Genomic DNA, 27,502 nt, shown 5'->3' on the forward strand with positions numbered 1-27,502 from the left:
ATTATCGATTGTCTTGTTTGGGGGGAGGGGGAGTGAAGATCCAATCAGGGCTAGGACAGATGAGCCTGTGGTTGAGTTCAACTCCATCAGCACCCAGGACGGGCAATTACCTTTGTTTTGGAAATAGAGCCAAGACATAATGTAGCGCATATTTGCTGCCCAAATCGAGGGCGTTTACCTCTCCATATATAAGATGAGATAATTGAGTCCAAGGAATCAAAGAAGGATTTGGGGATAAATACTGGTAACAATTGGAAGAGATACAAACATTTAGGAAAGGTATTCATTTTGATTGAGTTGATTCTTCCCACCAAAGAGGTGGAGAGAGGGGACCACTGTGCCAGGTGTTTCTTTGTATTATTTAACAGAGGAAGGAGGTTCGCTTTGAAGAGACAGTTATGCTTCCTTGTAATTATTACACCTAGATACGTAAATTGATTTCCTGCCATTTTAAAGGGGAGGGTAGTATAGTCAAACACTGGTGCCCCTCCATCCACAGGAAACAACTCACTTTTATATAGGTTGAGCTTGTATCCTGAAAACTGGCCAAATTGGTGAAGTATGGATAGCATTGCAGGTATAGATATTTTGGGGTTTGAGATAAAGATTAAGAGATCATCTGCATACAAGGATACTTGGTGTTCAACTCCCTTCCTCCAGATCCCATCGATCTCCCCACAGCTGTGGAGTGCAATGGCAAGTGGCTCTATAGCCAGATTGAAAAGAAGAGGGCTTAAAGGGCATCCCTGACGGGTTCCTCGTTGGAGGTTGAAAGGCTGCGACTGTATGGAATTAGTAAAAACTGAAGCGTTAGGACACGTATATAATAACCTTATCCATGAAATAAATTTCGATCCAAAATTGAATTTATCTAGAATTGTGAATAAGTATTTCCACTCGACCCGATCGAATGCCTTCTCCGCATCTAAGGAGAGAATGCACTCAGGACTCCGACCGGAAGGGATGTATAAGATATCCAATAGTCAGCAGATACTGGAATAAGAGTAACGATTCTTAATGAAGCCTGTTTGATCTTCAGATATAATTGAGGGCAAAATATTTTCCAGTCTACGCGCCAAAACTTTGGCCAAAATTTTTAGGATCGACATTTAATAGAGAGATTGGCCTGTAGGATGAGCATTCCACTGGATCCTTACCTTTCTTTCGGACAAGAGCGATACTTGCCCCGTAAAAGGATGGCGGAAGTTTACCACACTTCCATGAGTCGGAGAGGGTTAAATGTAATTGAGGTAAAAGCAAGGGTGAAAATGCTTTGAAAAATTCTACGGGAAAGCCGTCAGGACCAGGTGATTTTCCAGGCTGCAGTGAAGAAATGGCTGCACCCAGCTCCTCTGGCATGATGGGTTCATCTAATTTGTTTTTACTATCAGAGGAAAGCATAGGTACATTCAAAGGCTTTAAAAAGTTATTCATTAAGGTGCTTTCCTGCGGGGATTCACAGGTGTAAAGTTGAGAGTAGAAAGTCCTAAACGTATCATTAATTTTGGAAGGATCTGAAGTGATATTACCATTAGCCATTCTAACCTTTGTGATGTGTTGTTTTGCCTGGAAGCCCCTTAACTGGCTGGCAAGCATCCTACCCGATTTGTCGCTATGAATATAAAACAAACTCTTACTCTTCAGGAGCTGACGTTCAGTTGAGTGCGTTGAGAGAAGATCAAATTTAGTCTGAAGCTCCACGCGCTTATTGTATAAATCTTGGCTTTTTACCTTAGCATAGAGCAGGTCTACTTCTTTGATTCGGTTGACTAAATCGAGTTGTTCTATACGGGCCTTTTTCTTCATATTAGCAGTATAGGAGACAACTTGCCCCCTGACAAAGGCTTTCAAGATTCAAGAAGTGTTTATTGTCATGTGTCACAAGGGAAAGGGCATTTCTCTGTGTAATGAAATTCTTTCTTTGCTGTCCACCCACAGATGCCGATTAATATATACAATAGAAATAGAACATATAAATACAGTGTATACAATTTCAGTGTATCCCAAATTATTAAGCTAGAAGTTTCTCCTGTGGCATTTGTTTTAAGAAACAAGGTTATTTGTTCTTTCATGAATTCCAGAAAGTTTACATTTGCCAGGAGAGTCGAATTAAAACGCTCGTGTCGTCTGGGAAACTCATCGATAGCACGTCAGGGCTTTGGTCTGATATTACTATGGTCTGGTATTCACAGGATTGGACCCATGGAGTCAGCTGATTATCAATGAGAAAATAATCAATCCTAGAATAAGTGTGTTGTACCTGTGAAAAAAAAGAGTACTCTCTTCTGTGGGGGTGTAAACAGCGCCAAACATCAGAGACATCACAGTTCGATAAAAAGGATTGAATGAAAAGAGCAGATTTACTGACAGTGCAGGGACTTGGGGAGGATCGGTCTAACACAGGGTCACCACCAAGTATGAAGAGTATGAGCTCAGATCAGGCAGCAATGAGAAAGCACGCTGAAAGAAATCTACATTATCAATATTGCATATATGTTTGCCAACACTACTTTTAAATTATAAAGTTTACCTGAAACAATCAGAAATTACATTATGTTTCTCAAAGGGAATATTTTGGTCAGTTAGAATAGAAACACCTCTGGCCTTAGCCTGAAAAGTGGAATGAAAATGCCCTGCCCATCGGGATATAAGACGAGAGTTATCCGAACCACGGAGATGTGTAGATGGAGACGTGTAGAAAGACAACAGCTGCTTTATACTGCGTTATCTGTGAGAGCCAGGGCTGCACATAAGTGGTCCGCAGGTGCGCATTCGCTGTCAAAATAAAAGACGCGCACCAGATAAGAAGTTGCAACGCGCGTTTGCGTACATAAGATTTTCTGGAGGAGGACAGACATTTGTTCAGAACTCTTAAAGATGTCGAAGAAGCAAGCTCCTTTCAGCAATTACTTTGGTGTTCCTCCACCTCCAAAGAAATGTCAGGAGGAGTCCGAACCACAAAAGAAGCGTGTATTCTTGGAAAAGTGGTTGCAGGAGGTGAGCTGGCTTCAAACAAATGGCAAACGGCATATTCTGCACCACATCTGTGTACGTTCATCATTTGTTTGAAGCCAGCTCACCTCCTGCAACCACTTTTCCAAGAATACTGAACTTTACTGAACTATGTTCTGTGTGCTGTTGGGTAACTTTTGAATATTATTTAATAAATTAGTTTGCATTATTAATCCGACTCATAACTAAATCTTTAAAATAAACTGTAGAAAAGTGTGATGACGAGATGAAGTTAGTTAAATGAGGGCTGGGCCAAACTTCTGAGTAAGTGCCACAATGTTGTACCACAAGATGGCGTAGCAAGTCAGTGTAGCCACCACCAGTCTGTCCAACACTAGAGGAGCAGAAGTAATGAAACTGCATTAGGTGGTACTCTAATAAACTTGTTAAGCACTGTACATGATTCTCTCTTTTCCTCCTTCCTGGCAGCTCCACGTTCAACACTCTTTTCCCAGTACATCCCCTTTCCCCCCTCTGAACCTGTCCAGACCATCTCAGCTTTCCCTCTTTTACTTTGTCTCCATACTGCTCGGCCTGAGCTGACCCGTCCATGTATTCAGTTATTTTCCTGCATTTTTCCCCCTTTATTTGCTTTCACACACTTTAGAGATTAGTGTGATGCCACATTTGAACACATTACTTGTTAGCTCTAAGCAATAAGCTATAGAAATATGTTATTTTTACTGTTTTGAGTCAAAGCAGGAAAGTCCAACAAGGAGACAGCAGAGACGTCCTGGATCAGGCTGTGATGTTGTCAGGAAGCTCAGGATTCGAGTTCAGCTGGAAAGGGAGGTACTTGGCCTCTTTTTGGAGGTCCAGCTCCAAAAAGATACAAGTATTTGTATCTTTTCAAGCCCAAGAGAAGTTTCTGCTCTTCTGTTGCAAAAAGTGGTTACCCCATACTGGAATAAGACAAAGAGTCTGGTTCCATCTTGCCAAATTTAACATTTATACTTAGGGCTGTTCGATATAACGATATATATCGGATGACGATATAAAAACGTCTATCGTTTCATTTTACGCTATCGTTTGTTACGTGGTGTCGCAAAATAAACTGTTTACGGCGATATTTTTTCATCATTTTGATGATCACTGTAGTGGCTATATTAATTTCTTAAAGTTCTCTCTTTCTCTGATATTTAATATAACCACACTACAGACAGACAAGCGCTCGTTTTTATGCGTTGTCGTTAGCAACAACGACGGTAAAACCACCGCATGTCCGCTTGTTTATTTTCCACATAAACCTTTCACAATAAAGCTCAAGATCCTGTTGACACTTTTCAAAATAAACTGAATCACGTGAAAGATGCAGAGCATTTACGGATGAGAAGCAAAAAAGAGCCGTCAGGTGCTAAAAAATAAACCTTAGACTCAAACGTTAGAACAGGCTTTTCCCCGCAGCACGCTGTGTAATAAATACTCACAAAGAAAACGGCGGCCGTTACAACTTATGTCTAAAAATGTATCATTTCATGCATCAGTTAAAACACTCGACTCCAGGTGCGCGATGTCCAGCTGGAAACACTTCACGCAAGTCGAGCTGCCCGAGATTCACAGAATTTACAGAAAATTTTTTGTGATTTATATCGTTATCGGACGATAGATGTCTTAATATCGGGATATGAGATTTTGGTCATATCGCACAGCCCTATTTATACTTCATAACTGGATTACTAGCCTGCTGAATGATCCAGTGGTTTCCACTATTATTTTCAATTCAATTCAGATCAATTTTATTTGAAATAGCGTCAAATTGACTACACGGGCTCTCATTTCTTCCCCTGAGTCTGACCCCTCTGTCTCGATCCCTTGCTCTGCTGTTTTTAACCAGTTTGAGCCTGTGACTCTTTCTTATTTAGGGGATGTGGTCGGCCACCTGAGGCCCTCTGGTTCCCCAAACTATCCTGTCCCACCACAATTTTTTAAGGAGATGTTTCCTAGCATAGGCCAGGCTGTTCTTACTGTTATAAACAGCAGTTTAATATCTGGTGTAGTCCCTGCTAATTTCAAGCATGCAGTAGTACAACCCCTGCTTAAGAAACCTGCCCTGGACCACACTGTACACTGCCAATTGGTGGATTTTTAAATGAGAACGGTATCTTAGAGGTCTTCCAGTCAGGTTTTAAAAACTTTCATAGCACTGAGTCAGCACTCTTAAAGGTTTTTAATGATATCCTCCTTACCTGTGATTCTGGTAATCATGTTGTTCTTGTCCTCCTTGACCTAACAGCTGCCTTTGACACTGTAGACCACAACATTTTACTGTCTCGCTTGCACCATCTTGCAGGCATTCGTGGTACTGCTTTGAAATGGTTTAGGTCTTATCTTTGTGACAGAACTTTTAGTGTTAACTTTTCAGGGCATGAGTCCTTTTCTGCTGCTCTTCAGTTTGGGGTCCCGCAGGGCTCAATTTTAGGGCCTCTGCTTTTTTCATTATATTTACAGACCCTGGGGACCATCCTCAGAAGGCATGGAATATCCCTCCACTGTTACGCTGACGACTGTCAGATTTATCTGCCTCTGAAGCAGAAAGAGGCCTTCTCTATTAAACCACTTCTAGCATGTCTAGAAGACATTAAATCTTGGATGTTCCTAAACTTTCTAAGATGTAATTCAAGCAAAACTGAGGTGATTGTGTTTGGTCCTAGTGGACCTTGTAAACCCTCCACTATTGACTTGGGACCCCTGGCAGAGTATTTGAAACCTGTTGTTACTTGGGTTTTAGGATGGACAGTGATTTTAAGTTGGACACTCAAATTAGGGCAACTGTCAAGTCCAGTTTTTATCATTTAAGGCGCTTGGCAAAGGTAAGACCTATTTTATCTCAGCCGCATCTTGAAACAGTAATCCATGCTTTTATTTCATCTTGTTTGGATTACTGTAATGTGCTGTATTTTGGAGTTAGTCGGTATCTTCTCTCTCGTCTGCAGCTGCTCCAAAATGCTGCTGCACGACTTTTAACCAGAACTCGTAAAAGATAGCACATAACTCCCATCCTCGCCTCACTCCATTGGCTGCCTGTATATCTTAGAGTTCATTTTAAAACTCTAATTTTTGTTTTTAAATGTTTAAACGGTCTTGCCCCACCTTACCTCTCTGAGCTTCTGCATCCTTACTCACCCCCCAGGTCTCTCAGGTCAGCTGACCAGCTGCTCCTGGAGGTACCCAGGTCCAAGAGAGAGCTCAGAGGGGGCGGGGCCTTCTCTATTGCTGCTCCTAACCTCTGGAACAATCTGCCCCAGCACATTAGAGAGGCCCCTTCACTGTCCACTTTTAAAACACGTCTTAAAACCCATTTTTACTCCTTGGCATATGACACAGTATGACCCTCATTTTATTGTTTTAATCTAATGTTTTGATTTTATTGTTTTAATCTAATGTGCTGATTTTATTGTTTTAAATGTAATTCTAATTATCATCTTATTTTTTTATATTTTTTATCTTTATTTTATTTATTTATTTATTTATTTTAACTTATTTAATGTATCATTTCTGGCATGCCAAGTGTACAGCAATTTGTGTTCAGCTGGGAGTTGTTCTGAAAGTGCTGTATAAATAAATTGCTTGCTTGAAAATCACAATTGCCAGTTCACAACATTTGACTCAAGATGATTTATATTGTAAGACCGTACAATAATACAAAGGAAACAGAGAAAGCCCAATAATCATATGACCCCCACCCCATGAACAAGTGTCTTGACGACAGTGGGAAGGAAAAACTCCCTTTAAACAGGAAGAAACCTCCAGCAGAACCAGGCTCAATGAGGGGCGGGCAGACCTCTCTGCAAACTGATAGACCTAAACCTAAATAACTTGCTATGAAGACACCTCCATAAACCTGCAAAATTACTTACATAGCTCACAATCTATTAACAAAGTCCCCATGAGGAATGTCACAGAGGAGGCCACCGGGAGTCTTTTGTGGTCATCACTAAGACCCTCAGGATCTGTGACCAGGCCTATCGCCACAGCCTCAACCGTCAGGCTCAAGACGGGGAAGAAACCTGCAGAGAGTGGGTGTGGATGGAAAGAAACTGTTAAGCTATATAACATTCAATCTTATCTCTGCTTGTGAAAATGATAAGATCCACATACCTACACTGATGTGTCTTCATGCACCCAGAAAGCAGTACGTTAGCATGGGGAAAAAAGCTGTGTAGAGGTCATAGGTTGGAGGAAGCTCTGCCAGCTGAGCGAAGGCAAGTCCTAAACAAGGACGTAGGTTTCAGAATGAGATTATGAAAAACACAAAGTTTAATTTAGATACGAATGCTGTGGGTAAGTTAGCCAGAACTTGCTAATGTGAGCCAAACTTTAAGACTGCCATGTTAGCCTATTAGCATTTGCTCAGAGGGTAGACTACAGCTGAGAGGCATGTGTATCTACAACACAACAGGGCAGTACTTTCTTTTCTTTTCACTTGTTTCTAGAGTTTGCAGGATTTCTGTAGGTTTTTCCTGCACTTGTCTCATTGTCCATACATTGTTTGTTTAGTAGATGCTTATAATGTCATCCTCTATCAAAGTAAGTTCTATTATGCTGACGCACATTTTCTTGTTGCTCGTTGTTATGACTCTTATGTATGATCAATAACTTAAAAAAATCTTATCTAGTGCCAGATTTCAACAGGACAATTAGAGATTTTATTTGATGTGGCAAGAAGCCATTCCAGGGTTTTTCTGCCTCGGGTTAAACTGTGAAAAGACTGGAGGTGTGAAGGTCAGTGCGTCAGTCTGTAGTATCTTTTATGATTCATCATTATTATCATTATCATATTTTATGATTAACAACAATTTCCATTATGTTGAGTAAAAACAAAATTCATACCTTTTTACAATACCTCAGTGCGTCTGTGTAGCAGAGACTCCCAGGTGCTGCCATGTCAACTCAGCTTAACACTCTGTTATACTAAACGACTTTAATGTCATCTGATATTAGCTGCGCTGATTTGTCTCAATATGGCAGGTATTTTAATTGTTTTTTGTTTTATTTGTTGAACATTTTTCTCATGGGTTATTCCATCTCAAATCAGCCACTTCGTACAACATTTACTGCTTGACTGTCAATAGTTTGCATAAAAGTTTTATGGTGCAAAATTTCAACATTTATAACTGCCATGAAATTTTAGTTTTATATATCAAATACTTAAAACTGGGATATTTTTATTGGTCTTTTTTGCCATCAGAATCTTTAATTTGGGACAAATGCATTCTTCAAACAACTGAATAATTAAAATATTTTGAGCATACATAAATTAAAATCAGATTGAAAATGGCGGCTATGATTTCATTACGTAATACTGTAAAATAAATAAATAAATAAATGTAAAAGAACCTTTAGCGTGAGACTCAAAGTCACAAAATGAAAGCAAAGCAAAGCAAAGCAGATTCCTCAAAGAACCTTTGTCTGCTGTATCTAATCTGAAATCTGAGATTAGTCTCATCACTCTGTTGGTTTTATCTTTGTTCAGATCAATCATTAACACACACAGATTTTTATTCACCTGCAGTTAGGGATTACAGACACGAGGATTTCTCACCTGTTGACATGTTTGCTCATTCAGCGACACACTCATACCAACCTTTGCTGCATGTGCTGAAATCCACTTTCACAGTTATTCTAGAAACGATGAATGAGAGAAATATTTCTTACATTTCCTATTTTAGAACTCAATTTAACATCAACAACATGAAACAGCTAAAAGGACCAACATGAACCTTTGATAGTCCATCTCTCTCTTCCTTAGAGGATAAAGTATAGAAATAATTGGAGACTATTTTCTGTGATGTGTTCTGTTACAATATGAAGAATTTACAGCTAAATTATGGAGTTTATTGAGGCAAAGTATGCAGTAGTCATGGTAACAAAAGTAGCATGTTGTCCAGAGCAATACTGTGGCTTTAATCATTTCTGGATAACAGCAAAGCTAACAGTAATAGTTAAGATAATTACAACTATGCCCACTGCACTTTTAATGCATGTTATCTTTTGATATTAACATGTAACCAAGTTATGGATTAAAAAAAGGCAACAAACAGCATTATTTAGAGAGTAAAAAAGTTTATTCCAGCATTTCAGTCAGTTTTATCTCTTGAAAGCAATATTACCATTGCAAAAACATTCATCCTCACGATCATGAAAATGAAAATAAACATGTAAAATAAATTATACAGTAATTGTCTACAAATCTATACAAATGTATAGGATAAAAAAGCAATAGAATCAATGCAGTTTCATGCATTGCATTAAAAGCCACATACACACACACACACACACACACACACACACACCTACACACACACACACCATTCATACTCACACAAACGTCCTATTAACCCTGAACTGCTCTTGATTGTCAACAGGACTATTTTATTGCTACCTTAATTTTGAGCAAACACTTATTCACACACACACACACACACACACACACACACACACACACACACACACACACACACACACACACACACACACACACACACACACACAGGGTTAATAGGTTCATCTTCTTCGTCTTTGGTTGTCCTAGTCATCATCGTCTCACTCTGAAGTTATAACTTTGTTTGTGCGGGTGAAGCCTGTGGGAGAAGAAGGAGTTCACGTTCAGTCTCATCTGTCATTAAAGCGACTTCTTGTCACGGTCCTGGGCTACTGTGACCCAGCGTTTTGAGTTTATTTTTATGTTTAAGTCCTTTAAGTTTATTTCTATCATGCCTCGGTTGTCATTATAGTTCTTTGTTATTAGTTTCCCCTTGTGTCTTCACCCCCTGTGTTACGTCTCCCTTGCCCATCATGTGTTTCGTGTCTGCATGTCTTGTGTTGTCAAGTTCATGTTGTCATGTCTGTGTCTCATTATGTTTCCTGTTTTATTTTGAAGAGGTCTTGTGTTCCTGTGTTTATTGTGTTTAGTTTTTCTCTTCCGCTGTGATGTCATTATGTTCATTTGTGTCAGCTGTTTGCCCGTGTGTTTCCACTTCCCCTGATCACCTCCTGTGTGCTTTTAGTCTGTGTGTGTTTGTTTCATCACTTTCTTCCTGTCTCGTTTCTTGGCGCCACCCCAGGGCTGCTGTTTCTCATTCCCACTGACAGATCACATGACCGTTGTCTTCCATGATTTTTCTTCTTTATCTTGCAGCGTCAAATTGAGGACCCCCATTATTTTGGGCTGTGTATTAGTTTTGGGGTGTACTTAGTTTTTCACAGTAGTTGTATAGTCCTGTGGAAACTTTCTTTTTCATGGGACTGCATGTGTTACAAAGCTTATCAGTTATTAAATCAAAGACTTGTCAGGCTGCTGTTGTTGAAATTAGTTTTTATATATATATTTTTTAAATGATCAAGTTTAAAGAAATAATAAAATTCTGTGGGTTTTTTTTTCCTGCTTTTGGCTTCTTTATTGTAACCAGTAAAATAGATGAAAGTTATTTCTCAAAAACCATAAACACTGAAAAGCACAGTTTGAGACTGATACCTACATTTCTGTCTCTGCTCCTCAAATTGCCGGGCGGATGATGAATAGTGACTCCTGTCATTATCTGTAAAACATAAAGAACGTCAGATTCAATTTAGTTTCTTTTTTTAAAATGTATTTATCGTCTCAAGGTGCTTTATATTGTAAAAACCCTACATGTGTGTAATACTATTCTGTACATATTTCCAACAGTAAGATGTCAAATACTCCCTGAATATTGTGTTTATTGCTCTTCGTTACCTTCTCATAATCAGATTTCTTTGGAGTAGGCTCCGGATGTTTTTCCAGGATGTGCAGCATGGCGTCATGCAGTGTCAGGTAGAACATTGAAGACTGAACTTCATCATCAAAGAAGCTACAATCATGGAGTTTCTCCAGGATGTAAGCTGCAACAGAAGGTCCAAATATGGTAAACAAACATGCAGCTGAGTATGTGACAGGTGTTTAGGTTAGTATTCAAGCAAGAATGTCCAACGTGTGCTGTGGCTAACACGATTACTAAACTAATACAGACAATACGTTAGTACTTACGGTCACACGCCACAATGTAGACCTCAACCTCAACCCGGATCAGCTCTTTCAGCAGCTGCAAAGAAAAATGAATTAAACAGAGCCAGAGTGAAACAGCTGCTGCTGCTGCATGAATACAAACGCACTGCTTTGAGTCCCTTCAGTCCAGAGATGTCTAAGAAGGAGACAGCGGCAAAGTCCAGGACCAGGCTGTGAATCTCAACTCTGGGAACCACAATGTTGGCCGGAAGCTCGGCATTCCAGTCGATCCGGGCGGGAAAGTCTTTGAAGTCAGTCGGTTGGTCCAGCTCTTCCATGTTGCTCTCGTCCTCTGATTCATATATGGGTCCACACGAGGTATTCAGGAGGCCGATCTGTAACAGCAAAATATGTTTTCTATGTCAGAGACTTCACCACACGGGAACACATTCCAGGTGATGAATCCATAATGAGCCTTTCTGCTCTCGCACAAGACTCGTATTTATGTTGTAGCTGATTGAGCGAAGTTGTAGACACACTTTAAACCAGAGACAAACTCACACATTACAAAGCCTTATAAATATTAAACACGCTGTGTCCACTGGGCTGTTTTGTTTGTTAATGCTGTTTGTCGAGTTTTCGTTAACAGTTTTTGTCGTCATTTTATCTTTTCGTTCGCACTCTTACGTACAGTGTATAATAAGAGCATGTGCTGCTGTCAGCTCCTCCTCCTATGCTCCTTCCAACCACACGATTGGTTCAATATAATTGTTGTTGCCTTTCATGTTGTCCGTCGAAACATGGATGCAATGAGCTTACTGACTTTATATTGAACATGTTTTATATCGCAGTCGAGGAACGTTTTTGCACAATATTAATTTTTATCGTGTTATCACCTCCTCTACCTCGTATCATATTCATGCAATCACTCATGTCTCAGATAAGTGATGCTGGACCTTGTACTGTTTGTTGTACAAATGACACTGTCATTTTTCTCCACCAATTTTATATCATACCACTACCAATACAACAGTCCTTTAATACCTCAGTGTGTGAAGAGGACTCTCCATTTACATGCACAACCTGGAGTCTATTAGATAGATATGATACAAACCACTGCAGCGCAGTACCTGTAATACCTACAGCATGTTCTAATCGCTCTAATAGGATATTATGGTCGACAGTATCGAACGCAGCACTGAGGTCTAGCAGGACAAGCACAGAGATGAGTCCACTGTCAGAGGCCATAAGAAGATCATTTGTAACCTTCACTAAAGCTGTTTCTGTGCTGTGATGAGCTCTGAAACCTGACTGAAACTCTTCAAATAAGCCATTCCTCTGCAGATGATCTGTTAGCTGTTTGACTCTTTCAAGGATGTTTGATATGAAAGGAAGGTTGGAGATTGGCCTATAATTAGCTAAGACAGCTGGGTCTAGAGATGCTTTTTGAGTAAAGGTTTAACTACAGCCAGCTTGAAGGCCTGTGGTACATAGCTGATTATTAGAGATAGGTTGATCATATTTAAGATTGAAGCATTAATTAATGGCAGGACTTCTTTGAGCAGTTTTGTAGGAATGGGGTCTAAAAGACACGTTGATGGTTTGGAGGAATTAATTATTGAAGTTAACTCAGAAAGATCAATCGGAGAAAAAGAGTCTAAATGAATATCAATGGTACTGAAAGTAGCTGTAGATAATATTACATCTGTGGGATGATTATTGGTAATTTTTTCTCTAATGATTAAAATGTTATTTGTGAAGAAGTTCATGAAGTCATTACTAGTTAATGTTAAAGGGATGGTTGGCTCAGTAGAGCTCTGACTGTTTGTCAGCCTGGCTACAGTGCTGAAGAGAAACCTGGGGTTGTTCTTATTTTCTTCAATCAGTGACGAATAGTAAGATGTTCTGGCTTTGCGGAGGGCTTTCTTATAAAGCAGCAAACTATTTCTCCAGGCTAAATGATGATCCTCTAAATTTGTGACACGCCATTTCCTCTCCAGCTTACGAGTTATCTGCTTTAGGCTAAAATTAAATGCCATGTTGAGGCTGTCATTTTTAGCATCTACATGGATGTTAAAATCACCCACAATAATTATTTTATCAGAGCTTAGCACTAAATCAGATAAAAAGTCTGAGAAATCAGAGAGAAACTCTGTGTAAGGCCCAGGTGGACGATAGATGATAACAAGTAAGACTGGTTTCTGAGTTTTACAGCTGGGGTGGATGAGGCTAAGCATCAGGCTTTCAAATGAATTAAAAGTCTGTCTTGGTCTTTGGTTGATTAATAGGCTGGTGTGAAAAATTGCTGCCACACCGCCCCCTCGGCCTGTGCTTCGAGGTTTCTGGTAGTTAGAATGACTCGGGGGTGTTGATTCATTTAAACTAACATAATCATCCTGCTGCAACCAGGTTTCTGTAAGGCAGAGTAAATCGATTTGTTGGTCAACTATTAAGTCATGTACTAACAGAGACTTGGAGGAGAGAGACCTAATATTTAATAATCCACATTTCACTGTTTTACTCTTTGGTTCAGATGTGGATACTGTATTGTAGGGCTGGGTATCGTCACTGATTTCTAGAATCGATTTGATTATGATTCGATTTGAATCGAGGAAATTTTGCCTCCGACAGTCAGAAATATTATAATTCTGATCACTTATCAGTACATATATCTATATTTTTATATCTATAAAAAGAAAGCTGACACTTGTGAGACTTTATCAAAGGTGTGAGCATCACAGCAGATGCCTTTGTGTTGAAGTAGCTGAGGATAAAACAGAAAAACATGAAGGCGGTTTTCCTGGTCTGGGCTTTTATAGCAGATGACCTTAAAAATATTGTGCAGTCAAAAACAAAGTGAAGCAGAGCAAAGTTACAGAGGTTTGATTAGAGACACAGCTCAGCATTTTGCAAATTTGCATAATTTTAAAAAGTCTAAATTTGTTCAGTATTGAACAGCAGAAATGAGGCTTTCTTGTCGGAACTAAGTAAAAAAAACAACAAAAAACAAAAACAGCGGCCGACACCGTAGACTGCTGGGTAATAAATAGGGGTGGGTTTTGATTATTGATTTAGAGAGAGAGAGAGCTGTGCATGAAGTGTGATTTTATCGTGGTGGAAGCAAAACGGGAAAAGTCAGAGTGAATTCATGACGATGTTTATGTGAAGCTAGTTTAGATCATCTTTGGGTGCTGGTTCAGTCAATATTGTTTGGAGAGAGATAAAACCTGCAGCTTCAGAATCAGCGTAAAAAGGACGTGAACACAAAGCGCGGACCCGCCGACGCTTCAAAATCAGCGAGCTGTCGGCTTTCAGCCCCGACCGTGTCCGTGCCGTCAGGTGAGAAAGCCGACAGCTCGCTGACTCCGCACTTTGTGTTTGCGTCTTTGTGCAGAATCCGTGGACCTGCTCTCATTTACTGTTTTAGCTGTTTGGTGGTTGTAGAAATTTTGTGAGGTTTAGCCTGAGATTCTGGAGTTTCGGGCAAAATAAATTTATATTTACAAATTGATTCAGGATTTTAATGAATCGATATCACGTTATCCAAGCTAGAATCGATTTTAATCGATAAATCGATCATCAAAACCCAGCCCTACTGTATTGTTCTTTCTTTTTTTTGCTGGTTTTTAGTTTGTTTTTTGTCTGTTTGGGAGCTGACACAGTCTCAATGGAGATGGGTTTTTGGGGGGGTAGCAGGAGGAGAGAAGCAGCAGAGAGGCGTGTAAGACTGCAACTCTGCTTCCTGGTCCCAACTCTGGATAGTCATATTTTGGGGGGTTTAATAAATTTGTCCATATTTCTAGAAATGAGAGCTGCTCCATCCAAAGTGGGATGGATGCCGTCTCTCCTAACATAATACATCACTGTTGTTTTCTGTACATTTCTAAACATGCAGATTTACAGTGTTTACCTAAATTGAGTTGAAAGAGATGAGCAAGAAGCAAATGTTTATATTAAAAAAGAGTAAATGAGGCTTCTTTCTCTGTAAATATTTGTAAACCACACACAAAGTCACACATTACAGCCTCACACCACATCCATGTTATCAGTGTTGTCTCAGATAAGTGAAGCTGGACTCTGTACCATCTGCTGCTTTTCTCACATCACTGTTTGGGTTTTTGAATTTTCTAAAAATGTAAATCTGCCATGCTGACATAAATCGAGTTAACTGACCAAAATAACTTCTTACTCTGGTCAATTTGCTCACTGTCAGTGTAAAAATGAAACGTCTTGTTAATGTGTCGACACAGGCAACATTTGTGCCGTCACTATCAAAACCAAGCTCAGCCTCGATACTCACAGATGTCCACTGCAACTTGCCCTTCTTCAGAAGTTTCCGTATCATCCTCAGTGCTTTATTTCTCTTTCTCAACACCCGTAATGGGTTAAACCCGACCTGGGAAGACATACAGTAAGTGTGTCATTTATTACAAGTAATCATAGGACATCAGATCAGAGATGAGATTGTACTCCATCTATTTTTTTGTCCTGTGAAGAATATGATGCTTTTTGAAAGCTAAATTATCCAAACTGATGCTTTTATTCTTTAACAGTTCCATTAAAGCCAGATGTGACTTACAGCTTCCACCAGCTTGCTCCTGAAGAACTCAATGTTGGCAAAGAAGATTGGAGATGGGATCCTGAAGATCTTCACTCCTTCTGGCTCAGATATCTGCAAAGAGTTTTAAAGTACTGCAAAATCAAAATCAGCGACTAGTGTCTTTACATAAGGGTACAACTATTAAATGGTGACGGAGATGACTGTTGGTGCTAGATTGTGTCAGCCAATGGGATGATGTTTTTGTTGATGTGAGCTGTTTTGCAGAGCATTCAAACCAGCCCAGAGCTCTAAAAGAAGAAAGCTGCAAAATCCAGCAGCATAAAGTTTTTTTTAATGAATATTATATATGTTCTACAAGTTACAAGTAGCACAGAAAGCTTTCTGGTCTTTACACATTTTGCATACAGTCCATCAACTCCCCACGCTGCCACCTACAGAAGTTCTCTGCCATAGTCGGCCTCATCACAGGTGAGGACGACTCAGAGTACAGACAGTGGACTCTGGACTTTGTTGACTGGTGTCAGCAGAACCACCTGCTGATCAACGCCGGGAAAACCAAGGAGTTGGTGGTGGACTTCTGGAGACGCAGACCCACCACACTGACACCGGTGAACATCCAGGGAGTGGACATTGAGATAGTGGACTCTTATAGGTACCTGGGTGTTCACCTGAATAATAAACTGGACTGGAGCCACAACACTGATGCTCTTTACAGGAAGGGTCAGAGCAGACTCTACCTGCTGAGGCGGCTGAGGTCATTTGGAGTCCAGAGAGCGCTTTTAAAGACCTTCTATGACTCTGTGGTGGCATCTGTCATTTTTTACAGTGTGGTATGCTGGAGCAGCGGTTTATCGGCAGCTGAGAGGAAGAGGCTGGATAAACTCATCAGGAAGGCCAGCTCTGTTCTGGGATGCACCCTGGACCCAGTGCAGGTGGTGGGAGACAGAAGGACTCTGGCCAAAATAACATCTCTGATGGACAGAGTCTCCCACCCCATGCATGTAAATGTTGCTGCAGAGCTCCTTCAGTGACAGACTGCTGCATCCTAGATGCATGAAGGAGCGTTTCCGCAGGTCCTTCCTCCCTGCAGCTGTCAGACTGTACAATCAGAACTGCTCCCAACAAACATAGATGTTTACATCAGCGCTGTAACTTGGCACTATTTTATCAACCGATTCACTCTACAACCTGGGTTTGCCTCTTATCTGTATTTAATTTTATTTAATGTAATAACGGTACAGCACTCTGTTTTTGGTAACCATTGTCCTTGATGTCAATATGTAAAAACTGTGTATGTTTCTGTTCTGTGTCTTGTGTACTGTTTGTTTGTATATGTGTCTTTATTGCTGCTGTTACATCCAAATTTCTATTCTATTCTATTCTATTCTGTGTAAAAATCTCAATTTGAAAATCAGCTGGTAAACTGTCAGGTACATTTAGTATCAAAGCATCCAAAAAGCGACCTTCCTTCTGCATTATTGGAGGACATAAATATCCAAAATTGGAAATACTCAAGAGCAAGAGCAGATGAAGGGGGCTCCATGGATTTTTCGAGCGCTCTGCACTCTGTCAGGTGGGTCCCAGCATTTTTAATTTATTTGGTGAGGTTGCTTTCCTATGTTACAATCATGTTAAACTCATGTGTTATTTTTAAGTTAAGGGTGTAGTTGACTTATTTTGTATTTTGTATTGCTTATGAGATGTGTTAAGTTGTAGTATGATTATTAGTTTCTCTTGGTTGAGCTTTTAGTCTGGTTTGTGTTTCTTTTATGGGTCATTACTGTCTGTGTAGGTTCTCCTGGTGCTCCGGTTCTCCCCGGTGTGTCATGTGTTTCATGTCGGTGTGTTCCGTGTTGTCATGTGTACATCCTTTCCTTGTTCCTGTTTTATTTTGAAAAGTCTTGTGTTCCATGTTCAGTGTGTTTAGTTTTGCTTTCCTGTGGCGTTCAGCTGTGTTTCCAGGTGTTTCTACTTCCCTCATTACCCTTCTGTGTATTTAAGTCCTCTGTCTCTCTCTGTTCATTGTCGGGTCGTCTGTTTATCTCGTCAGGTCCATGTTTGTGTTTCATTGAGTTTAGTTTTGCTTTGCCTTGTTTTCTGTTTTGGCTATCAGCCTCAATAAAAACCTCGCCTTTTATTATAGCTCGTTCCCTCTCCCGTGTCTGCTTTTGGGTCCACACCGCAAACACACCGGCCTGCTGGCCGCGACACACTCTGAGGGATAGGAAATGTAACTGCGATGTCTACTAGCAGGCTGGCTATGAGATAATAGCGCATAAGCACTTCCTGTGAAAAGTTCATTGTTTTTTAGTTGTAATTAGTAATACCGCTGCTTTTGTATTGGTCATTTTCAAGACAGTCAAGTGCTCAGTTGTTACGTATCCTTTACGTTATAATTTAAGCACAACACTTATTCACAGATACAGTGTAAATGAGGGTAAAGAAGATCTCTCAGCACCTTTAATCTCCACTATTTTCTCTGGCTCTTATAGATCTGAAATTACATGAAAATTGCTGAGTTTGTACATTTTGTAACTGAGCTGGTTGCTCTACGTGCATCATAGCCTCTAATAAATGTTTTTGCACATTACAAATGTGCATTTTTCCTTTACATAAACATTCATTCAGACTGAGGAAGGACTGTGTTCACCATAAAATCATGCCTGACCCTCTGTATTTTATTCTTTAATAGCCTTTAAAAGACTTGGTCACAGGTTTTTACCTCTAGTTTGATCATTATTTTAATTTTGTATAATTACAAAACAATACATTTTGTTGTGGCGTGTAGAACTAATCCAAATGCACGGCCTAAGATAATCTCCCAACACCTGTGTAAATATTTTCAAGGTAAATTGAAGCCACCTGAGGGGCCACACGCTAACTTACGCTGATGTAGTCCTTTCGGTCTTTGTAGATATCAGTGCCCCTTATGTTGGCCAGCAGACTGCAGCGAGGACTGAAGCAAACAAACAAGCAAACATGACATGCTAACATGCTCACAATAATGATGATACAACGATGAAAGGTTTAATGTAAACTATCATTTACAAGAATCAGAGTTACGTGTTTGTACTCACTGTCGTGGTCATTTATCTAACAGCTGACAGAATAAAAGCCAACATTTTGAACCTCGTGACAATAGAGTGATGAAATAACAACAGTAATCAGTTACATGATCACATTGTACACCAAATACTCACAACTGAGTCCTGAGGATGACACTGATCAGCTCCACACCGAGGCCGACAGCCAGTCCCAGATCCAGCCCCAGCAAGAAGGCACCAATGCAGCTAGCCAGCCACACCACCTTGTTGTGGTAAGAAACATGTTGTTTACTAAAAAGGAGGCCATGTGTCCTTTTTTACCAAATATAAACATGGTCTTTAATAGTACTGAAAGTTTGTGAGGTCTTACACAGTCTGCTTTGTCCCTCCTCCACAGATAGGGGATCTCTCTGAACTGCATCAGGCTGCCCTTCAGGTTGACGATGATCACGGCGCCCAGCACGGACTGTTAAAGCAGAGGGCCAGAGATCGGCTTTCCCAAAGTATACAGCGTGTCAGAGGCACAGGGAGGTCACACTGGTGTACATACCTTTGGTAGGGGCTCCAGTAGGAATCCAATAGCCAATGTGACAATCATCACTATGACAGCTGACAGTAAACCAGCTACCTGAAAACGACAGAAGAGGCAGAGGATTGAAAAACAAACAGCACACATGCGATGGAAATCAAATTTCTGTGAGTTTGTGCTGATTTAAAAAGGACTTTATCAGATTAGTTGATTGATACACTTTTCTCCTCTAAACACTAGAGGTCACTGTTGGCTGGCCTTTCTATTGGTCACTCACTGTGAATTGAATTCATTTGTGTGACTGTATGGCAGAGCGACGAGCCGCAGCTGAAACTAGCAGTGTCACAGAGACTGCTGTCAATTCATTTGCAGTTAATCACAAAGAGTCTCTATAAACTCGTATAAATAGAAGAGAATGGATAGATTCTGTAAACTGATATCATACAGTATGTCATATTTGAAAAGTTTTCCTACACAGGGATTCAACAAATGAATTGTAGTGAAAAAGCAAGATTTCATTATAAAGATTTTCATTATAAAGATTTTCATTGTAAAGATTTTCATTGTAAAGATAACTGCTTCAAATGTTTGTGTTACGAAATTGGATTTCAATTTCAATATTATTCAATACAGCTTTATTTATACAGCACCAAATCACAACAACAGTCCCCTCAAGGTGCTTTATACTGTAAGGTAGAGCCTACAATAACACATACAGAGAAAACCCTGCCTGACATGGATGGATCCAGGATCAGCTACATTAGTTTACCTGAGTTTTGCCTCCTGTGCTCTCCTGAACTGCACTCCTAGAAAGAGCTGTACTCGCTGCAAAAGACCTGAAGGAAGCTCCAAAGATGTTGCTGATTCCAAAGGCTATCAGCTCCTGTAGCCGGGTCACAGAGATAAAAACACCCCTCAGCATAAAATCACCCTGAAGTCCTGACATGACTTTAACCTACATGTGGCTGAGTTGTTACCCACCTGGTTTCCATCTATGGTGTAATCATGTTTTATAGAATAAACTTTGGCCACAGAGAAGGCCACAGCAAAACCCACGATGGCTATAGGAAACGCTTCTACTGCTGTTTCTTGGAAGATCTGCGGGTTTGGGGCGACTGGTGCCTCGTACCTGAAACGGTACAAGTCTGTCAGATTATTGTGTCTCTAAACATGGACACGGTCAGGTGGATCGGCCACAAATGATAAGAGAAACAATTCAGACCCAGAACTCAGACCTTAACATGTTGGACCCTCAGCTAAAGCGTAATATTATGTTAGTTACTGTTTCAAAGTACAGGTGTCGTGGTTCTGGGTCATTCTGACCCAGCATTTTGACTTCCTTGTATTCTAGTAATATTTTGTATTATGGCTCATGTTCAGGTTCATTCATGGTCGTAGTTATTCTGAGTGTTCTTGTTTAGTTCTTGGACTATTCGGTTCCCCTTGTGTCTTTGTCCTCTGTGTCTCTCTCTCGTGTTCGTGTCTAATTTGTCTCGCCTGTGTTCACTATGTGTTTTCTGTTCTCTGGACATTGTGCTGTGTATTTAAGCCTCTGTCTCCCTCTTTCCCCACCGTGTGTTCTGCCTACCAGCCGTTTAGTTTCATGTACATTACAAGTTTAGTTATTTTTGTATTTTCTGATGTTCAGCAGTAAAGCTGCCTGTTGAGTTTCTGTCTCCCCTCCATGAGTCTGCGTTTGGGTCCTCTCCTGTCGGCTTCACACAGCCAGCACATGGCAACAGGTGGCAGACCAAACAAATCAAAAACAGATTTAATTTTGGCCAAAGCAGAAAGAGACATAACATGTGTAAAGTTTGCATGTTGCATTTTAGAACTTTAATGTTTCGGAAGTGGTTTGACCTCTCTTTGAGTGCCTTTCTGATTTTACACTTTTACAATCTCCAAAACAAAATGTTAGCTTTTAGCTATTATCACCTTATAAACTTCTTATGTACTTATGAGTTATGTACAGTTTCAGGATATTAAAACAACAGTATTACAGGGGAAGTAGAGTTTGTCATTGATAACTCCTGCTGCTAATGTTCTGCACTGACTCTGTTACAGCAAAGATAAAACAATCGACAGGTTTTACTGTGAGCTTGATGTATTCTTACCCTTTTGGAATAAAACCAACAACATCAATGCCATATCTTGTCTTAAAGTCGAATGCATATGAAACTCCACATGCAATAACAGTCTGTGAAAGAAATGACAAATTATTATTTACAGCTAATCACTCCTTTAAATACAAAAGTCAGAGAGCATTTATTAACTGCAGGTGTGAGCCTGTGACCGGTATCTCTTGGTGAAATCTTTTTCTGGCCCGTAAATGAACATTAATCACTTTAATGAGTGTTATTCACCTGCTGAGTACAGTCGTTAAAGTGAAGAGCCAAAACCAGTGTAATAAATATCAGTGTTATTGTTTATGGAACCAACAAGCCTTCAAATCCTCGAGATATGCAGAAATGTCAGGAGTGGTGCAGTGTTGCTCACCATGATGACCTCTATGGGGATCGGCACAGGCAGCTTGGATTTAAATCGGTCATTTATCTCCTTTACGATGAACACCACCACCATGATCACGATGGAGATCACCACATCACAGACATTGGTGGAGGTGATCTTGTTAAAGATGATCTCCAAGGTCTGAAGAATGAAACCAGAGTCCAGCAGATAAACAACCTGTCGTGATGAACAGAGAGCAAGCTTCAAGCTGGCCTTTACTTACATATATGAGTGACAGCGGCCCGCTGATCCCTGGAACTTCCAGCCCCAACACAAACTTGAGCTGCGACACCAGAATGTGGATTGCAGCAGCTGTGGTGAAACCTGACACCAGTGTGTCGGAAAGGTACATGACAACGAAGCCCACCTGCAGAGCGCCCATCGCAAGCTGCCAGAGACAGAAGTCACAAACAGATTCAATCATTTAGATTGAAACAACCCAACATGATAAATATAACAAAAATAGTGTATTATTAAACTGCGTGTTACCAGAAAAAGAAAAAAGGTCATTTTTTGAATTTCTTTTAGGAATGAAAACCCTGTAACTTCCCTCTGTGTACTACATCTGAATGTGCTGCTTGTTTGATTAGCAGACAGCAGCATATATGTCATGATCTGGTGTGGTATTCACATCCGTAAGATAAACAACTAACACACAGTAAAAGTACCACTCTCACAAGTAAAAGCAGGCTGTGTGATTAGTATTACAAAAATACCCTTAAAGTACTGGTAAGAGTCCACTTGGGACGAATGAATGTTTACATTGTAAGCTGCAGTCCTCTCAACAGTTATAAAAATAGCTGCTAGTTTTCTGTAAATCACATCATTGATGAAGTGAACCATCTAAGACAGGAGTGTCCAACTCCAGGCCTCGAGGGCCGGTGTCCTGCAGGTTTTAGATCTCACCCTGGGTCAACACACCTGAATCACATGATTAGTTCATTACCAGGCTTCTGGAGAACTTCAGGACATGTTGACGAGGTCATTTAGCCATTTAATCAGCTGTGAGGGATCAAGGACGCATCTAAAACCTGCAGGACACCGGCCCTTGAGGCCTGGAGTTGGACACCTGTGATCTAAGACTAAACATCATACATATAACTTATATATATTTCAACTACTTCATATTTAACTAAAGCAAAGCTGTCATGGAGCACACAACAGGGAGTGCGAGCCTCTGCCAACACAGCTCACTCTCTGGGCAGAGTTCCCTTTCAAGAGAGTAATGCTGTATTTTTTTATGTATTCATTTATAACTGTAGTTGAAGTTTGTAGTGCAGTGAAAAATCAGATTTTGTGTAGCATGACAGATCCTGTCCTTGATTACACAATCATTACGTAGGAGTAACATGAATAACTTGAGTTTATTACATAACTACTTTCTAACTACTGTAACTAGGCTGCTTATTCTTCCTGCCATTACTTTCTTTAAAGACTGAACACAGCTTGAAAGAAAGGCGGACGTGAAATGTAGTGAGTGAGATTCTAGGTCAAATATGACATGATCATATCATATATCCTCATTGCTCTGTGACTCTCACTGCAGGTAATAACTGCTCTTGTATGGAGTATGCTTATCTTATCCCACCTCAGTCCAAAGCTAACAAACCTAAACACAGTAAGTCCATCTATGAGAGCCTCTTATGCTCACTGACTGGGATTTTGGTTTTGTTTCACCCCTTTTCCATAAAAGGAGCACAGACTTCTTGGTGTGTCCAGCCAACCATCGCCTTAAATGGATAAATGTGAGAGTACAATCAATATTCTCATGATTCTTAAAATATCAACCTACTTTTCAGTGGCTGTCAGTGTTTTCATGCTTCACACTATTATGCTACATTTGCTGCTCAATAGTATTTTTTGATGGAAAGATGGAGCGAAGTCTGCTCCTCTGAAAGCTAGAGCTCACAAATGAAGTTGTGATGAACGGCTCTCGAGGAGCCTTATTAAAAAGGACGAAACACACCATCTGTTTTCTGTCAAGGACACAAAGCTTTTTGTTGTTTCCAAATCACAAACGTATGTTTGAGATGCTACAGGTTTGTGTTTGATCCTCAGAAAGCATGCTTGCTGACAAGGTGACTCAGTTGTTGACTAGAGCAACTTATTGGCTGTGGCGAGCTGATTCACCTGCATGATACCGGCAAGGAAGGTCACAGAAGAGGCCACCAGCACTCTCTGCTCGTCTCTGGTCAGGCCTTCAAACCCCGTGATGTTGAACGCTGGCCCCTCGTCTGGGACCAGCCTGGTGACCGCCGAGCCAATCATCAGACAGAGCACTGGAAACGGACCTTCAGGGAGGCAGGAGGATGGCAGATATACTTACATTCTAACATTTAGAGAGCAGCTATATAGAAATGGACGATGGCCTTACCCACTGAGATGTGTCTGGAGGTGCCGAGGAAAAAGTAGATGATAACAGGGAAGAAGGCGGAGAAGAGCCCATACCAGGGTGGCAGAGAGGCCAACAGACAGTAGGCCAGCCCTGCAAGACAGAAACACCAGCTGAGTAAATCTCTGGGCTCTCAGTAAGTAAGTAAAGTATACAAAGGTTAAAGAACCCTTCCTCCTAATTTCTTTTTACATCTATACTGTTACGATGTCACCTCCACTCACCTGCTGCTGATGAGGAGCAGCCAATTAAAAGAAAGCTGCTAAAGTTTTCAAAGGTCTGCACCAACATGCAAATTGATCTATAAATTTAATGTCACGTGTTTTTCTTTTTCTGAATGTTTTAGATGATATTGTGTCTCCATTAAAATGAGCAAACGTACAAAATCATCAAGCGATCAAATGGTTATTTCCTCATTTCAAAGCTGCTGTTAAGCACACTCACTATCGTTTAAACAGCTCAGATAAGAGTGCAGAGGTTCTCACAGATGTCTGTTATCACAGGTTATCACAGTTAGTCAGATAGGGCCCAAGTTGCACAATCATTATTATTATTATTACTTCAAAGACTTCAGAGGCTGTAACTTTCTGTTGATACTCACCTTGCAGGACAGCCACCAGTCCAGTGCTTACACCAGACACGATGTCACCCAGCAGCCATTCTTTGAATCGGTACGCTTTCATCCAGCCGATGACTGGGAGAAGAGACAGAGCTGTGCTCTTGGCTCGTTTAGCGTCACATCTGAAACGATAAGGAACCAAAACTAGAGTAACCACTTTTTACATTTTATGCTTCACAAAATTATTTAACTGATTAAAATGTACAAATATCGATCAGTTTAAGTCCAGTCCTACGTTTGTTTGTTCTTTTCAAAAGATATGAAAAGATTAAGAAAAATATCTTCAGGATAGCAGGAGAAACTTCTTCACATGAGCTCCACCCTGCCCAGTTACCACTTTTGAATTAGTTAATATCACATAAATTCTAATAACTATATAAAGTGAATACATTATTTTTTATTTAGATCTGCACTGTCTTAAGATAAATCCAGCCACATATTTAGTTACACCCACATTATCCTATAGAAAGCACAGGCCTGCCAGTGTTTCACCAAAACACCCAGTACATCTCATTTTTAAAGTTTTAGACATCAGTGACAATCTTAATGTCAGATGAGTTCTGATCTACGTCGGGGCTGGACTGGGACAAAAAAATCGACCGTGATGTATTTGGTCCGTCTGGCCCGACGTGATCACCCAATAAACAAATAAGTAGAATAAAATAATGTTTTTATATATAAAGGGAGAGAGAGGCTGTCATGGATGCATTATGTATAGATGTAATTCTGTTTAAAACTCGTGCTATCAACCTCCTGAGACTGCGAGGGCTGCTAACACGTCTCACACATTCTGCTGCATCTATTTTTATTTACTTAGTTTTTCTCTCTTTGCTTTTCTGCTCAACTTTCTCGCCTCTCGTGCGTGCGCACAGAGGGGAGGGCCCGGCTGCATTAAGAGGCTTGATTGGCCAATCCGGTGTCGGTGGTGAAAATGGACTAACACTGCCTGTGCGTGTAGGGTCGAAATAATAATAATCTGGATTTCCTTTTTCAAAAATGTTCAGTCTTGAAACTACAGTAAAATTGATATTGTGTACATGTGTAGTCTAATGTCACACTGAGTATCAAAGCATTAAAGCATCATTAATGTAAAGATAGACAAACACTGCTTCAAACAGCTTTTACACACATATACTTATGAAGGAGGATTAGGGCCACGTTAAGAAAAAAGATTAGTGATCATTTCGAGCTTAAAGATGAAAATATTTTGAGATAAAATGGTGAAATGTGGAGATTATGGTTGTTTCAAGACAAACTGCCCTCCACCCTCTGCAAAATGTATAGATGAGTGAGTGAAATCGCACTTCTCTTTTAGCACATGAACACTGTGTGGTGATGGTGCAGGAATATGCTCGGAAGGGAAAAACACACAAACTTGGAAGAAAATGAAATAGGTGACAGTGGAGCGATGATAGCGACGGTTACACCCTCGTGCAATAAAGAGGATGTATGTTGTAACACAAGACACGATAAGAAAGCTGATCAAGTTCTTTCACAAGACATTTTGTAGATATTAGAGGAGCTGTGAGTCTCCACATTCCCAACTTTCCCCTCAAAATACCATTTCATGTTTAATCTCAAAATTTTGACTTTAATCTAATAGAGATAAAGCGCCTTGAGGCGACTGTTGTTGTGATTTGGTGCTATATAAATAAATTTGAATTGAATTGAATTTAATCTCAAAATTAAACTTAATGCTTGTCTTACATAACACATAATGTTTTTCTATCAGGCTCGTCAGACCTTAATCACTATAAAGTTAACCTGTGTAAACTGAGCCAAACAAGCTTGAACCTTTTTGATGGAAATAAGAGCAGGCTGCTGCTGAAATCACCACAGTTCATTTCATCAAACCTCTGCAGAGTCGTCGTTTGGAACGTAGGTTTGTATTCAGTGATCACAGAAACCACACAGAAAACACAACAAGCAGTCTGACATGTTGCTTACGTGAAATATTGTTTGATGTGGTCCAGCATAGTTTTGCGGTGCCTGTAGATCTTTTCATGGTCCTGAGCGAAGGACTCCTCCGAGTACAGCGGCCTGGTCACCACGTACTGCTGAGCTGCCGGGCGCATCATCTCGCCTTTGCTGCTTCCTCTCTGTGTGGCTCTGAGGTCCATTAATCACATCAGGTTAGCAAAAGGATCCTGTCCTTCCTTTGAACATCACTTATCAAAGCACATTAACAGAAACCAGCAAAGGTCCAGACCCCCAAATACAAGACAGAGCACATAAGGCAGGTCAGAGCGTGCGCTGTCCCAGAGGGTGAGATTTGTCAGGTTGAAGAAACACCAGAGAAGTTTGGTTTGAGTTTTAGCAGTCCTCACTTCCCCACAGTTCCCTCTTTACTTTCCAACACATACGTGTATGCAGAGCAGCTCGTCCTACATACCTGAGAGCGTCCCAGTCTGTGTCGAAGCTTCCACCGTCTCTTCCTCCTGCTCCAGATCCTGGAAATCAACTGGGGTCTCAGACGGCTGTGCCACCAATAAATACCATCTCTCCCACTTATCACAACTGTAATTATTAACAGCAATTACGATGATGTCATTCTTTCAAGTATGAACACATCTGCCGATGCCTGCTGCACCCTTGACCTTTGTTCTCACTGATAACCCGCAACCTTTAGTAGATGGAGGATGTGGACAGTAAAGATCATTACTGCTATTAACTGGAACTCAAGAAGCATTTCCGATGTTGAGACGGCTCTAAACGTTAGCTGTGCCATGCCTCTGTGCACCTGAGGAAGTGTGGGGGGTCTGTGACCCAACGTTTTGAGTTTATTTTACTTTTGTGACTCCTTATGTTATCTTGGAAACATGTTTAGTTCTTGTGTCGTTGTTATTAGTTAGGTTTTGGTTGAGTTTTATTCTA

The 27,502-nt window shown here is 40.4% G+C and overlaps 1 protein-coding gene across 1 annotated transcript; it reads right to left on the minus strand.

Moving 5' to 3' along the window:
* Positions 1-3,248: 3,248 nt before the first annotated feature.
* On the minus strand, positions 3,249-26,706 carry LOC134646730 (chloride anion exchanger-like). Its single transcript, XM_063500585.1, has 22 exons — positions 26,576-26,706; positions 24,611-24,750; positions 23,992-24,102; positions 23,748-23,908; positions 21,841-22,005; positions 21,606-21,758; positions 21,224-21,306; positions 20,091-20,238; positions 19,879-19,992; positions 19,131-19,208; positions 18,951-19,046; positions 18,737-18,843; positions 18,423-18,492; positions 15,555-15,647; positions 15,276-15,371; positions 11,143-11,370; positions 11,018-11,072; positions 10,727-10,872; positions 10,487-10,550; positions 7,135-7,221; positions 6,870-7,019; positions 3,249-3,346 (listed from the first exon to the last, which is right to left on the minus strand). Exons 1-22 carry the CDS (start codon positions 26,704-26,706, stop codon positions 3,249-3,251), a joined length of 2,574 nt encoding a protein of 857 aa, XP_063356655.1.
* Positions 26,707-27,502: the final 796 nt, after the last annotated feature.

This window comes from Pelmatolapia mariae, linkage group LG17 (assembly GCF_036321145.2).
Source record: "Pelmatolapia mariae isolate MD_Pm_ZW linkage group LG17, Pm_UMD_F_2, whole genome shotgun sequence".
Lineage (NCBI taxonomy): Eukaryota > Metazoa > Chordata > Actinopteri > Cichliformes > Cichlidae > Pelmatolapia > Pelmatolapia mariae.